Source organism: Triturus cristatus, chromosome 4_1, assembly GCF_964204655.1.
Source record: "Triturus cristatus chromosome 4_1, aTriCri1.1, whole genome shotgun sequence".
Lineage (NCBI taxonomy): Eukaryota > Metazoa > Chordata > Amphibia > Caudata > Salamandridae > Triturus > Triturus cristatus.
In genome coordinates, this window is record NC_140585.1 from 81,262,765 (window position 1) to 81,278,262 (window position 15,498).

General features: G+C 46.5%; 1 protein-coding gene across 4 annotated transcripts in view; it reads left to right on the plus strand.

The window, feature by feature from the left end:
• The window catches only part of LOC146839585 (uncharacterized), a 241,904-nt gene that overhangs the window by 96,862 nt on the left and 129,544 nt on the right, over positions 1-15,498 (plus strand). For all 4 annotated transcript variants that reach the window (XM_085651660.1, XM_085651663.1, XM_085651662.1 and 1 more), the window contains exon 2: positions 12,708-12,851. In XM_085651660.1, coding sequence (XP_085507786.1) covers positions 12,723-12,851 — 129 coding nt within the window. In that variant the 5' untranslated portion in view covers positions 12,708-12,722. The remainder of the gene's footprint in view (positions 1-12,707; positions 12,852-15,498) is intronic.

The following is a 15,498-nucleotide window of genomic DNA, read 5'->3' on the forward strand; positions in this document are numbered from 1 at the left end:
CCTCCATCAAACTATTGCAAACTGCCCATGTTGCAATGGGGAGGTTGAAACTATAGCGCACCTTTTGTTCGAGTGCCCTGCCTACAAAAACCCTCGTGCAAGATGGCTCAGTCCCGTCTGTAGGCAGCTAGGCACTGCGAACTATCGTGTTGCCCTTAGAATTTTACAGTCAGATACCAGTCCACTTATGGCATGTGGCGTAGCCAAATTTCTTGGCTGGTCATGGATTATTAGATTTAGGTCTCTACACTTGCTGATATGATATTTCTTCTTTTTAAAATGTATTTTCATGACTGTTTTTTAGACTGTCGTTTGTCTTTTTGGGGGGTAGTAATGTTTGGTGTAGCAATGTATCCCTCATTTTATGATTGCTCCCTTTGTAATTATATTCCTTTTATTTGTTTTCCTTTTTAATTCCAGTTACTTTATTTTTCATAACAAATTTGTATGCTTTTATGATATGTTTTTTATCGAAATAAAGCTTTGATGATGATGATGTGGTCACTTCGTTTGGACCCTGAAATGAAGCGAGCTGCTGAATGGAAGACGGATTTGATGGGGGACGGGTGAGATTTGGGTACGCCAGTCAGAAAAGAATTGCAAAAATCCAGTCTAGAGAGAACTAGCGATTGGACCAAGGTTTTTAGGTCTTTCTCTGGGAAGAACTGACAAATCCCCCACAGAAGGCGCAGCTGGTAACATGCGTTCTTAGCGATGGGGTTGATGTGGGAGATTAGGTTGAGTCTTTTGTCAAGTATGACACCGAAGGATTTAGGGCTGTCGACAATGATGGGTTTATTGTTCAGTAAATTCAGCTGATCCATCCAGGATTGAACAGGTGGAGGGGATAGAGAGGTAGATAGGAAGAAGAATTCAGTTTTGGAGGGATTGAAAATGAGTTGGTGAACTAACATCCAGTTGTAAATAGAGTTGAGAGTAGAGTTGAGTAGTGAGAGATCGTGTGCGGAAGATACTTTGAGGTAGATTTGAGTGTCATCGGCATAGAGATGGAAGTGGATCCCAGATTTACTTTGGAGGTTCCCTAATGGTTCCAGATAGAGATTTAACAAAGTGGGTGCAAGGATAGAACCTTCAGGGACGCCTTGACCTACCACCAATGGAGACAAAAGACTGTTCGCTATCTTGATCATTTGGGATCTGTCCGAGAGGAATGAGGCAAACCATTTAAGCACTGTGCCATCCAATCCCATTCTCTGTTGAAGAGTGTTGAGGAGGGTGTTGTGATTGACAGTGTCAAAGGCTGCAGAGAGGTCAAGAAGAATCAGAAGACACGATTCCCCAGAATCGAGTATATGCAGCGCATCATCAATCACTTGCAGCAGGGCTGTTTCAGTGCTACAATTTTGAATGAAGCCAGACTGGAACACGTCGAGGAGATTACTGTCCATAATATGGGTGTAGAAATCAATGGCGATGACACTAGGGACGGGGTCAGAAGAATGGTTGGAGGGTTTGGTTTCGAGGATGCATTTGAGGAGGTCATCTTCCGAGATGGAGGCAAAGTTCTGCCAAGTGATTAAGGATTTTCGCTCCTCAATGGGGGTGGGGTGGGTGACCTGATCTACCAGTGATTTGACCTTTTCATCAAAGAATATAGCGAATTCTGCTGCTTTCTTTGAAGAATCCTCAGGCTTGATGGTTTAGGGAGAGCAGTTTGGGTTTTTGATGAGGTCAAAAAGTTTTTGGGGTCTTTTTTTGGCTGAGTCGAGGAGGGATCTGAAATGTGATGCTTTTTCATGGAAGATGTGGTTGTGGTATATGGATCTTGCTGAACGTAAAAGAGAGAGATTGGAGGTGGATGGAGATTGTCTCCAATGTTTCTCTAAGATTCTAAGGTTCATCCTTTCATCATAGAGAGCTTTATTGAACCAAGGTGCTGAGGGGGTGAGTCGTTTCCTTTTGCTTTGGAGTGGAGCGACATTATCGATTTCGACTGCTAGGTCTGAGAGGCAATTGGAGGTGAGATCGTTGACATCCACGTTAGGGTCTAGTCTAGGAAGTGAACGCATATAGAATCACACAGAGTGTCAAGATCAATGTTTTTAGTGTTGCGGGACCAGGTAGAACCCCTTTTAGGTTGGCCGAGAGTTATAACGAGCGATAAGTGAAAACGGAAGGGAATGAGGAAGTGGTCTAGGGATAGGCATTCGAATGTATGGAAGAAGGTGGTAGGAAAGGCTTTAATTTGAAGGGAGTTTCTGAAGATGATAGCGACACCTCCCCCAATGTCGTCTGTTCTGACATTTCTGAGGCTAGAGTAGTCAGTAGGTATCAGAAGATCAAACAAAGTATGAGAGGAGTCGTTAAACCAGGTCTCTGTGAAGAAGAGCATTTCGAGATTGTAGTGGGTGATAGTGTAATACATTTCCAGTTTGTGTTTGATTGCAGATCTGCAGTTGTGGAGCAAACAGTGCAGCTCTGACGCAACTGTTTTGGTGATGGGGGTGTTTGGGCTGTTAAAGTAGATAGGGATAAGATTCTTGTATGAGGGTGCCAGGGAAGACGAAGAAGGCTGGTTAGTTCTGACAGAAGAGATGGTCTGAATAGTGACTTGAGTAGAATTATTAGGAGAGGAAAGTTGGGGGGGGAGTGACGTTGGTAGTCTTGTAGCTAGCCAGTAAGTTGGCGATGTCTGCGGAGGACAGACTGTGGTTGACTTTATTGGGGCGCGGGAGCGAGGAACTCCTAGGGAAGGCAGATATCTTGGCACTTAAAAGTAAGATGGACGCTTCAAGCTGGGAAATGGAAGAGATGAGAGAATCAAGTTTATTTTCCAGGGAGAGGAGGGCTGAGTACGGAGTGTTGGGTGGCTCGATGGTTAAGGGAGGGAGTGCAGTAGGCGAGGGAGGACAGGGAGCGGTGGGGGAACGTGGGGGGTATTGGGGTGCAAGGGTAGAAGGTGGGGAAAGATGGTGGTAGAAAGGAGTGAATGGTGTTACAGTAGTATTTTTACTGGTGTTGAGCAGAGGGGAAGAGTAGAGATCATAAGTAAGAGGAGACAGTTGAGAAGTAGAGAGGGAGGGCGGGAGGAGGGGGGTCAAAGGAAGGCAAGAGGTATGGGTAGAAGAGAGGAGAAGGTGCTGGACAGGTACCGTAGGCTATGAAAGGTGAATGTAGGGGGACAGGCACCAGGCAGAGGGGGGGAGATTGGGCTAGATGGTAATTGGGGGAGGAGTATGGGACTGTAAGGTCAGAGGGAGGGAAGAGGACGGAATTACCGAGAGGGGAGACAGGGATGTGAAGCATAGGAGGAGGAAGGGGAGGTTGTAGAGAGATGGGAGGTGTAAGAGAAGAATTTAGGGTACAAGGGAAGGGGAAGAGCGGAAAGGGATGAGGAGAAGGGGGAAGAAAGGGGGAACGTAAGGAAAGTTGATCAGTAGACCAGGTTGTAAGAATGGTGGATTAAGTAGGGGGGAAATGGGTAGGATTAGGGGGTTTAGGGGCGGGAGATGGCATTGGAATATTGGAAAGATGCAGGGTGGGGAGGGGGAGTGGAAGCCGGAGGTAAGGCAGACAAGATAGGGGGAAGATCAAATTGGGAAGGGGGAAGAATGGGAGAGGAGGGATCAAGAGAAGGGGGGACAAAGGATAGACCTGTGTCTCCCTGGACAGCGGCCTGATGGAATATAGGGAAGGTCAGGGGGGGAGAAAGGGAAAAGGAAAGGAGTTAGAAGAAGAATCGAGGGAGATCGTAGTCGCATGGGTGGGACGAAGGAAGTGGAAGAGGTGGTCAAAGAGAGAGAGAGACAGGAGTCTGTCGCTTGAATCATGACAGTGCCATTGTTATAAAGTGTAATGGTGAGAGAACCATTAAAGCATGCGGAGGGGGAAATCTTTACCCGCTACCCATGCGGAATAGAAGAGGAGGAGGAGACGTTGAAGGAATTGAAGAAGCTAGTGGACCAGGAAGAGATGTCGTGAGTGAAAAAAATGAAGTAATTTTTGAGCTTCCCTAGACCCCATTATGGAATTGGTCAACAAAGAGGGAATCTGGAAATTTTTCAATGGTGTTATGCTTGAACCGTTTTGCTGCTGCTTTGTACAGATTAGGGGGATAAATGACTTTGAAGCAGTTAACCCCAGACTTAATTCGAATGGAAGCCATGCTAGGGCAATAAGGGAATTGGGGGGTAGAAAAAGGGGCCACTAGGGTAGCGAAAGCGCAAAGAAGTATAATAAGAGGAGGCCGCATATTCTGGAAATCGAGTGAAAATAATCCAAAAGGAGTGTGGTCAAGAAGGCGACTAGGAACGCACGGCCTAGGACTCTGGTCCAATTCACTTATAATACATCATTCCGGTGGGATGGAAGGCTAGCTTGACTCCTGTGGAGGAGTGGGCAAGGGACCATTAACGGGGCCAACCCTGCCACCAGAGTATAGAATCCAGTGTGGAAATGAGTGTTACCTAGTGGATCACAGTGATGGGCACTGACATTAACCGTGACCTGGATCAAAACTCTGGGCGAAGGCAGCTCTCCGGGCAGGCAGATGGCCGCCGTATTAGCAAATCCAGTGGGGAGGCTTATGGGAGGCCTTACAAATTAAGCAGAAACCCAGGAGGGTAGAGGACAAACAGATCAGGACCAAAAAGGAGGTACTATTGGCCACCAGAGGTGAGTCAGCTGACAAGTATAGAAGAGCAGTCCCAGACTGGTGACTGACCAAAACCGTTCCAAGATGGCTGCCGCATTTGCTCATCCAGTGCGGCGGTTCGTGGGAGTCCCTCCTTTGTTCTCATGGATCAACAAGAGAGACCATTTTGGAGAAGATACCTAACGAGGCCAGGAGGGCTGGCACCCACAAGATGGAGGGCAATACCACAGGGCCAATAAGTGTTCAAATGAAGGGAATAAACCGACCTCCAAACGTAAAGACCTCAAGTCGGAACACGAACAGCAGAACCATGAACATGCAGGTGCTCTGGATCCGAGAGATTGTTATGGCTCTTTAGTGGTGCCCTGGCAGCCCTGCCAGATGTCAGCCACGTGTGCAATCCTGCAGTGTGTGCCCTGGCAGCACAGCAAGACTGCAGCAGCTTGAGCATTCCCCCAGTGAGCCCTGGCAGCACACCAGGACTGCAGCAGTGTGTGCATTCCCCCAGTGTGCGCTAGAAGCACAGCAGGACTGGAGCAGCTTGTGCATTCCTCTAATGTGCCCTGGTAGCACAGCAGGACTGGATCAGCTTGAGCATTCCCCCAGTGTGCCCTGGCAGCACAGCAGGACTGCAGCAGCGTGTGCATTCCCCCACTGTGCCCTGGAAGCACCTCAGGACTGGAGCAGCTTGTGCATTTCTCCAGTGTGCCCTGGAAGCACAGCAGGACTGGAGCAGCTTGAGCATTCCCCCACTGTGCCCTGGAAGCACCTCAGGACTGGAGCAGCTTGTGCATTTCTCCAGTGTGCCCTGGCAGCACAGCAGGACTGCAGCAGCGTGTGCATTCCCCCACTGTGCCCTGGAAGCACCTCAGGACTGGAGCAGCTTGTGCATTTCTCCAGTGTGCCCTGGAAGCACAGCAGGACTGGAGCAGCTTGTGCATTCCTCCAGTGTGCCCTGGCAGCACAGCAGGACTGGAGCAGCTTGTGCATTCCCCCAGTGTGCCCTGGAAGCACAGCAGGACTGGAGCAGCTTGTGCATTCCCCCAGTGGGCCCTGGAAGCACAGCAGGACTGGAGCAGCTTGTGCATTCCCCCAGTGTGCCCTGGAAGCACAGCAGGACTGGAGCAGCTTGTGCATTCCCCCAGTGTGCCCTGGAAGCACAGCAGGACTGGAGCAGCTTGTGCATTCCCCCAGTGTGCCCTGGAAGCACAGCAGGACTGGAGCAGCTTGTGCATTCCTCCAGTGTGCCCTGGCAGCACAGCAGGACTGCAGCAACTTGTATATTCCTCCAGTGTGCCCTGGCAGCAGAGCAGGACTGCAGCTGCTTGCGCATTCCTCCAGTGTGCCCTGGCAGCACAGCAGGACTGCAGCAGGTTGCGCATTCTTCCAGTGTGCCCTGGCAGCACAGCACAACTGCAGCTGTTTGCGCTTTCCTCCAGTGTGCACTGCAGCAGTGTGTGTCCCCTCAGTGCTTCCCATTAACCTGTGCCTTGAAGAAAGCGAAGACCTTTGATAGAAACACCCAGACACCTGTCAGTCTTTGCAGGTGCCCCCTAGAGAGGGGTCAGTTTTAAGCCCTGTCCCACTTCTTGCTTTTACCAAGGAGCACAGCCCTGTTGTGTACCTGTGGAGGCCTGGGCGGTAAACTTCGCTACGTTCACGGAGTTTGCAGAGTTCTCTGCACTTCGCACTCCACAGAGCTCGTGAAGTGCAGAAAACTCCGCTTCGCGATGTGCAGTGGAGTTTTTTCCCCACTCGTGATCGCGAACAGTAAGTTTGCGAGCACGAACGGTAAGTTCGTGAGCGCGAGCTGCGGCTCGGGTAGAATTTCTACCCGAGCAGAAGGAATACCAGCACAAACTGCAGTTTGCACTGCACTCCGCCTCTTGCGGAACTTAGCGAAACTTCGTGGAGTTTTTTGTAACTTCGCAAAGTTCCACGTAGCAAAACCCTGTGAATTACACCCACCTAACCTGTGCACAGATGCCCTACTGGGTACAGAGTGCAGGGCGCCCACTACTCACTCAGGTGAACAATTACCCTGTGCTGGGGATCTAGAAAATGAAAACCTGTTTCTCGCTATCTCTCTTATCCCTTTACTATCTACCCCCCACACCCCTCCTTTGGCAGAGTGGGACTTCCATACTCACAGATCTGAGATTGGTGGAGAGTTTGTGGGTGTTTCTAGGTGGGTCCAAGAGCAAAGGTTGGTTACAGCACAAACCGGTAGGTTTGTGGGCGTTTCCCAAGGATTCACAGGTGGTTTCCTTCTCAGAGGAAAATATTTCTTCCTGTTTCCTTCCCCTGGAAATGGGACAGGCACACCCCGGGGGGGGGGGGGGGGGAATCATAGAGAAAGAGGTTTTTATAGAGAGAGAACTATTTCGACCATAGTAAAAAATATGAGCATTTGATTTCAATGTACGTGTACAGGACAGAACACCTTTAACAACCCTCTATGCTGCAATAAGTGCAAATTTCAGCGCTCAGGGAAATTTACAACTGTCGTTTATTTCATTGACTCCCCCTGCAACATTGCAAATTGCTAAAAAGTCCGGAACTTGCTCCAAATGTAGAAATAACCCCAGGGGGGCAAATTTCAAACTTTGTTTCTGAACTTTAGTGACTCTGCTCCTTTGGGTGTGGGTTGAACGGATTGTACGGAGGTTGCAAGAGGTCAGAGGGTCAGGCTCTGGTAATATAGGGTGGATGTATCCTACCTATGGGAGGAAAATAGAGCACAAAGGGGTATGTTGGGGAGCACTGTTCTGTTAGGACAAGAACCCTCACTCAGCCAAAGGTGACATGCTTCATCAAAGGGCTCCCTCCTCACACTGGGAACCACTCAGTGTGGGTTACAACTCCCCCAAGGAGGAGAAGCCGAGGTGTTTTTTAGGAGACAATGAGCGCTAAAGATGTAGGGAGAGAGGGGCAGAGTACAAGTATAAAGATGATGTGAACATACCCCATTGTTCTCTTTTCTTCCCTTTTTTCCCTCTCCACCCTCGTACATAGTGTGTGTTTATTCATATTGGAGCAGTACATTTTGTTGGGTGGGTTAAGGCCACTATCAGACCCTTCTAGTGTGAGTAAGTGCTTCCTACCTATGCCACTGACGTCAGGTGTCTCCAGTGAGTAACTCTTGAGCTGCCAGTAACTCTCCAGCTACCCGTGAGTAGCTCTCCTGTGGGCAGCCCAGTCTACGACTATCTAAGCTTTTGCTTGGTTGAATTATTATATTTATACCAATATGAAAACAAATGTATTTGAGACGCAAATGTGTGTATTTTCCCAACTCATAAGCTGATGTCTATAGAAAAATAGTTGAATTTTCAAAATGTGATTAAAGCTATTATTTGAGTTGGAGAGATTTATTGCTCATTTTTAGGTCTCGCCTGAGACAGCGCTTTAGCGCTGCTCTGGCGAGACTTATAGTAAGCGAGTTTTGGAAGTGCAAACGAGTGCTTTCAGGCCTCCAAATACAGTGCATGTGTGCCGGGCGCGCGCACCATTTGGCAGCCTGAAAGCACTCGTTTTCTTTCACTTTCGCGGCCGCTCGGCCGCTCGGCCGCTTTGATGTTTGATCGCGATCAACGGACCCCACCCAGTCATTTTTTTCCCTCCGTTGCTTGCTTCCTCCGTAGCCGCCTTCAACTGTCCTTTGCTGTTTGTTTTACTCCTAACTGTTTTTTTTCTCTCTTTTAAACCAACCCCATCTTTCTTATTCCTACCGCCCACCCGTTTCCTGGTTTACAAAAATCACTACTGTGTACGTCATCGCTCTACTCCCTGGCATTCACTCACATAGAAGTTTTTAACTCTTAGTAAAAGTACTGATTAAGAGTAAATAAATAAACGTTACTGCACTGAACCAAAACTTGAATCTAAAATCGAATACTGAGCATTCCATGCAAGATAACTTTTGCTATACTAATTTTTTGCTTTTTCTGAGAGATTTATGAAAAACTCGTTTATTTTGAGAAAAGGTAACCGGTAAATAATAAATATGGCTCATTGCATTTTATTGATTTCTGTACAATAGACAGGCAACAGGACGTGATGAAGGGGCCACTTAATCGAGGTGTCACTGAAAGCTCCTACTCGTATGGCTCTCTCTATCTGCATACAAATAAATAATAAACGCATTCGCCACCGCGCACATACTCCCAGCCTCCGACTGAAACGGACACATCTCTGAAGATTCAGGCACATTAAACTGAGAGCCCACCCGTTTCTTCTCCCCATGTGCCCTCCGAGTTGTGCAATTGTGTAGGCGGCAGGCATACGTGTGCTCTAAACCAACCCCATCTTTCTTATTCCTACCGCCCACCCGTTTCTTCTCCCCATGTGTCCTCCGAGTTGTGCAATTGTGTAGGCGGCAGGCATACGTGTGCTCTTGTGCAGTGAGGCATATTAAAGTTTTTTGATTTTTTTAACGCTGTGACACAGCAAACCTCGTTTAAAAAAACAAAACACTTTAATCCATGTTACCCAACATTTTTTGTGGACTTAATTTTTTTTTCAAATTGGCTAGATCTCATTGCTTCTTGATTTCCTCCTAGCCCGGTGAGCGTTAGCCCTGGCCTTTTCTTTTTATTCAGTATTTGAGTTTTGTCGTAGCAAGAGGTAAGTGACTTTTACAAATGTTAGCCTCCCCCGTTTTTGCAGCTCACATTGCATATCTGAAAGGAGTAATCTCGATAGTCTCTTCACATGGAAATGCATGTGTTTCTGCTGGGATCCTGGGTGTCCAGTGGTATTGAGTATAAAATAAATCATTATTGGAGTGGAAAGGTGGTTACCTATGCAGAGAGTGACTTGTTCATTTTTTTTATTTTGCAAGTGGAGCCTTGCTTTCCTGCAGCCTGGACATTTCAGAATAGCATCGCTTTCCGTCCCTAACCCCTCGCAGCTTATTTATTTGTTGGTTTGTGAGTTGAGGAAGATGATCTCTCTGATGCTTTTCTTTTCACATTCTTGCCGATCTTCCTGCGTGTTTCCTTCTTTCAGGGGGAGACCGGGGAGAGGGCTTTTCCTAATGGAAAGAATGCACGGCGTGTGACTTAAGAATGTTTTGTTCTGAGCTAGTTAAGGTGCTATAATGGACGTTTCTTCCAATGTTTTAATGCAGTGTCCATACCTGAGTCAAATTATTTATTAGGCCTAATTACTTTCACATTCGGCCATTGCTTGTTATGCACTTGTTTTGTTTTCTTCTCTTTCGTAGTTAGTGAAATGTGATGGTGAAAGGCAGCGCGAGTACATTTCAAGTGTAACATTTGCTTGAGTTTTCGTCTGTCCTTGTGCTTTCATTTCGCACCCTCTTTTATTTGTTTGCAAAGCGCTCTGATACCCACGGGTCTCGCCAGCGCTATATGAAGCTTTATAAATAAAAACTCGGGCGCACTTCAAATTACAAGAACGGTTCTGTTTCTGGCCAGTCCCGATCACCGACCCTTGGAAACACTCTCCGCTCACTCCCAGCTCAGCACATCCAGCTCTTCCCTCAGTCCACAGCACAGAGCAGCCGATTTAAAGGGGGCGCCGTTTTTCCACAGAAATTGCGTGCACTTCGCCCCGGAATCAGACTTGGCACCAAGATAACAGGCCACAGACATGCCTCATAGCTGAAAATAAAATTAATACAAGTCCAGTCTGGTCATTAGATAAAGCTCTCTACCAGGTTTTATTGTTGTAGCCCTCTCCATGGATGTTTCACGGGAGCCATTTCAATCAAATGCTAGATGTGTACTCTGTTTTCAGCTGCAAGAATTTCTCTGAAACATGAGCCTAAACGTCTGACTGTTGCATGTGGGCACTGATAGGGCTGATAAGGAAGAGTGATTATGGCAATAAAGGAGGCCTGTGCGAATTCTGTAGCCTTCACTGCTTGTGAATAAACACATTATATGCGTGCTCTCCCCATTACTTTTGAAAATGTATCCATGTGTTAAGATGTCTGAAATGGCCGCAAGGAAGCTCTACATATAGTGCTCCGGAGTAGCACTAATTGCTGTTATTTATTAACAAAATAAACAGATACACATTTGTGTAGCACCCAAATCAGATTTCTAAGAAACTACCGTTGTGAAACCAACACACCACGAGCCCCACTGTTCGTTCTCTTGAACCATCAGACTGACACATCTGAAGCACTGTCCATAGCACACTGACACACACACACTCACTGCACCCCGCACTGAATCCTACTTCTGCATACTTAATATACTTCTGCAAGTCATTCATACACTGGCACACTTTAAATCCGTATAGAAAGCAATGCATAGCATATTGTGGCAACTAGCTCATACACACATCTACTTGGCTTGCAGACACTACATCTCAACACCTTACTCCAACAAACGACAAACAAATACAAATGCCTACGCCACCTAGAACCCAATGCAATGAAGAGTACACTTGGCTTTACCACACCCTCTAGATAGGTCTGAGCTCTTAAAAGCTCTTTTCTAGTCTTATAAAGTCTTTTAGGTACATCTAGGCTAAACATGCATGTCACCATTTGGGGTGCATCTGCGGTTAAAATCTACTGTGACACCTCACCTATTGATCATTTTTGCTATTAACTATGGAAAAAGATCATGTGGCACTTTAAATACTCTTGAAATATCACCAGTCCCAAAAATCTGCATAAGTGACAAGTCAAATAGGCATAATTTCTACTTATGCCCTTTTGGCTGGTGCTATCATCTCACCACACCAAGTTCCCAGTCCTATTTACTTTCCATTCTGCAGAGGTCTGGTAAAAATAGTGCAATTTCTTAAGTATTACATCCCATAATGTTTGTGTAAGTTACCAGATCTTTAGCTGCCACGAAACACTTAACCATAGTATGGTCCTCCAGAATAAGGTCAAGACACACAACCAACCACAACCAACCACAACCAACCACACACACACAACCACACATACAACCACACATACAACCACACATACAACCACACACACAACCACACACACAACCACACACACAACCACACACAACCCCACATCCAACCACACACCCACACCCAACCACACACACACACCCAACCACACACACACACAACCACACACACACACACACACACACAACCACACACACAATCTTAAACACAACCTCAAACACACACACAACCACACACACACAACCACACACACACAACCACACACACACACAACACACAACCACAAACAGTTTTTTGGGCTGTCAGCATAAATAGGCTGTCACCAAACACGATGAACACCTCGGGAAAGTTTAGGAAGTCACCCTCAACTTTGAAACCAGTTGCTGTTGCAGAGTGTGTGCTGTACACATGGCAATACCTTGACACAGCGGACTGTTGCAAGGAATGCTTTGAGCCTCGGAGGCTGACAGACTTCAGCCTGTGCATTAGTTCACCCCGACTTGGCGCTGCATGAAAACAGGGTGCCCACTGTCCAGCATGAAGTGAGACATTGTGATCGGGGCTGGAGATGCTATTTAGCAATCTGCTTAGAACACTGTTTCATTTATGGCATTAAACATAAAGGAGCACTGGCAACGCTGATAAACTGGATTTCATTTTGAGTAGTGACTAAAACTTTAAAAAAACCTTCAGTACTGAAACAAGTGCAATAGGTCTTGCATTTGCAAAAGTTTAAGCTATTAGCATTGTTCATGACAATGCATTTTTATCTATTTTATAAAACAAACACATAAATAAATGTCATTATCATTTACAATGCCAATAGCTAATGTTGCATTATTATTAGCAATGCCAACTGCTCACACTTTTATAATGCGAGACCTATTGCATTGCAAATGCTTGTTATACCTTGGTGCCAGGGGGATTGCAGAGATGGTTTGTATGTGCTATCCATGTAATATTTCAGTTGTCAAAACCTTTTTTACATTACTGCTGAAAAACCTGCCAAATGCACCAGTGTGATCACTGCTGACACTCTTCGATGGGGTGCCCACTTTTACATCACTAGTATTAGAAGCTCTGGGTACGTTTAATGGAACATAAGTAGCTCTTGTTACAGAAAAGGTTGGAGACCCCTTTTTCTCGATTGACGACTTATGTGCTTCTCTGTCCCCATTTCTAGGGATCTTGACGTATCATGATGGGGATCCTACCTGAGACCTCCCGGCTTCGCACTTCTGTCTCCCTGGTGATAATCCTCCTCATCGGCGTCTGCTTCCTCGGCTTCACCTACTGGACCCAACTCAACCACATCGAGAGTTACCAGGTAACGCGAGCAACGGAAGCGCCTTCAGCGTGCACCACTACTTCACCTCTGAAATGAGAATACGTCCAGTAAAACTGAGCGCAAAGTCTCTTACCACACATTACTGTCTACGCCTAGGTATAATACAGGGGCCCGATTCTCAGAACTAACTTAACACAAAATCCTAAACTTACTACCATTTTCGTATTCACAGAAGGCACTTACTCATTTTGGTATTCACAGAAGACACTTACTCACTTCGGTATTCACAGAAGTTAGGAGTCCTAACTTTAGGACTCCTAAATGCCTTCTGTGAATACCGAAAGTCTTAAAATTAGGATTTTTCTCAGTTTAGGAGTCCTAAAGTTAGGACTCCTAACATTACTACTACTAAACTGAGAAAAAATCCTAATTTTAAGGCTTTCGGTATTCAGAAAAGGCATTTAGGAGTCCTAAAGTTAGGAGTCCTAACTTTACTACTACTAAATTGAGAAAAATCCTAATTTTAAGACTTTCCGTATTCACAGAATGCATTTAGGAGTCCTAAAGTTAGGAGTCCTAACTATACTACTATTAAACTGAGAAAAATCCGAATGTTAAGGCTTTCGGTATTCACAGAAGGCATTTAGGAGTCCTAAAGTTAGGAGTCCTAACTTTACTACTACTAAATTGAGAAAAATCCTAATTTTAAGACTTTCGGTATTCATAGAAGGCATTTAGGAGTTCTAAAGTTAGGAGTCCTAACTATACTACTACTAAACTGAGAAAAATCCTAATTTTAAGATTTTCGGTATTCACAGAAGGCATTTAGGAGTCCTAAAGTTAGGACTCCTAACTTCTGTGAATACCGAAATGAGTAAGTGCCTTCTGTGAATACCAAAATGAGTAAGTGCCTTCTGTGAATACCAAAATGGTAGTAAGTTTAGGATTTTGTCTTAAGTTAGTTCTGTGAATCGGGCCCACTAACTTTAGTGGATTGGTAACAAATTAGGAGTATGTGGTTATACGAAGGAGATAATTGAGTTAAAAAGCACATCTAATTTACACCACCTTCTCTTTCCCCCTGATTTTTATTGACTTGCTCAATTCTCCTTCCAGTCTAATCCCGGAAGTAGTCTTCCAGGAAGTAGCCTTATCCATGGTCGCCGCCATATTGGTAGGCTTCGTACAAATTAAAAACATATATTTGTATGAGTTTTACATAAAGAGCAGGTGAATGGCAGAAGTGTTTCGTCCCTTCCAAAGGGACTTCCTTATGGCTTTAAATATTTAAAAATCAAACTCATATCCCAGATTACACCTAAGCGCAATCAATTAACTATACTAGAGGTTAGACCACAGAAGAAACCAATTAGTCTCTAATCCAAACAATGGATTGATTATTCGAAACAAAACACAATAGAAGAGGACATGTGGCATCCCCAAAAAGTAGAGAAAGAGTTTAAATTGCAAAAGGCGATGTTAGAAGCCATATTCGGACCTGAGTGATGAAGAAGAGCTTAGTGGTGCTCAGAGAAACTATTAGTGGGCTAGTGTATACAGGGAAATATAAGATTGCGTTTCAATGCTGATAAAACTATACCTATGTCTGTGGGTTTGTGGGGTTTGTATATCTCAAACTGCATCAAAAGGCGGTGGAGTGGTGGACACTGTCAGTCAGTGGGGTTATGGGGTGATGGACACTGTTAGGTGGTGGATTGGTGGACACTGTCAGGCGATGGGGTGGTGGACACTGTCAGGTGGTGGAGTAGTGGACATTATAAGGCAGTGGAGTGGTGGACACTGTAAGACGGTGGAGTGGTGGACACTGTCAGCGCGGGGCAATGGATACTGTCAGGAGGTGGGTTGGTGAACACTGTCAGGTGGTAGGGTGGTGAACATTGTCAGGCGGTGGAGAGTGGACACTGTCAGGCGGTGGAGTGGTGGACACTGTCAGGTAGTGGAGTGGTGCACACAGACAGGCGGTGGAGTGGTGACCATTGTCAAGTGGTGCAGCAGTGGACACTGTCAATTGGTGGAGTGGTGGACACAGTCAGGCAGTGGGCCAGGGGATGCTGTCAGGTGGTGGAGTGGTGGACACAGTCAGGCAGTGGGTCAGGGGATGCTGTCAGGCGGTGGGGTGGTGGACACTGTCAGGTGGTGGAGTGGTGGACACAGTCAGGCGGTGGGTCAGTGGATGCTGTCAGGCAGTGGGGTGGTGGACACTGACAGGTGGTGGAGTGGTGGACACATTCAGGCGGTGGGTCAGTGGATGCTGTCAGGCAGTGGGGTGGTGGACACAGTCAGGCGGTGGGTCAGTGGATGCTGTCAGGCAGTGGGGTGGTGGACACTGTCAGGTGGTGGAGTGGTGGACACAGTCAGGCGGTGGGTCAGTGGATGCTGTCAGGCAGTGGTGTGGTGGACACTGTCAGGTGGTGGAGTGGTGGACACAGTCAGGCGGTGGGTCAGGGGATGCTGTCAGGCAGTAGGGTGGTGGACACTGTCAGGTGGTGGAGTGGTGGACACAGTCAGGCGGTGGGTCAGTGGACACTGTCAGGTAGTGAAGTGATGGACAATGTCAAAGACAAAGATACAGTCAACGAGTAATTGCAAATGTGCGTCTACGGCTCGTTCCTAAAATAGACCAGCGTTGGAGTGGCTTGATGGATACAGGGATATTCTTCCAGAT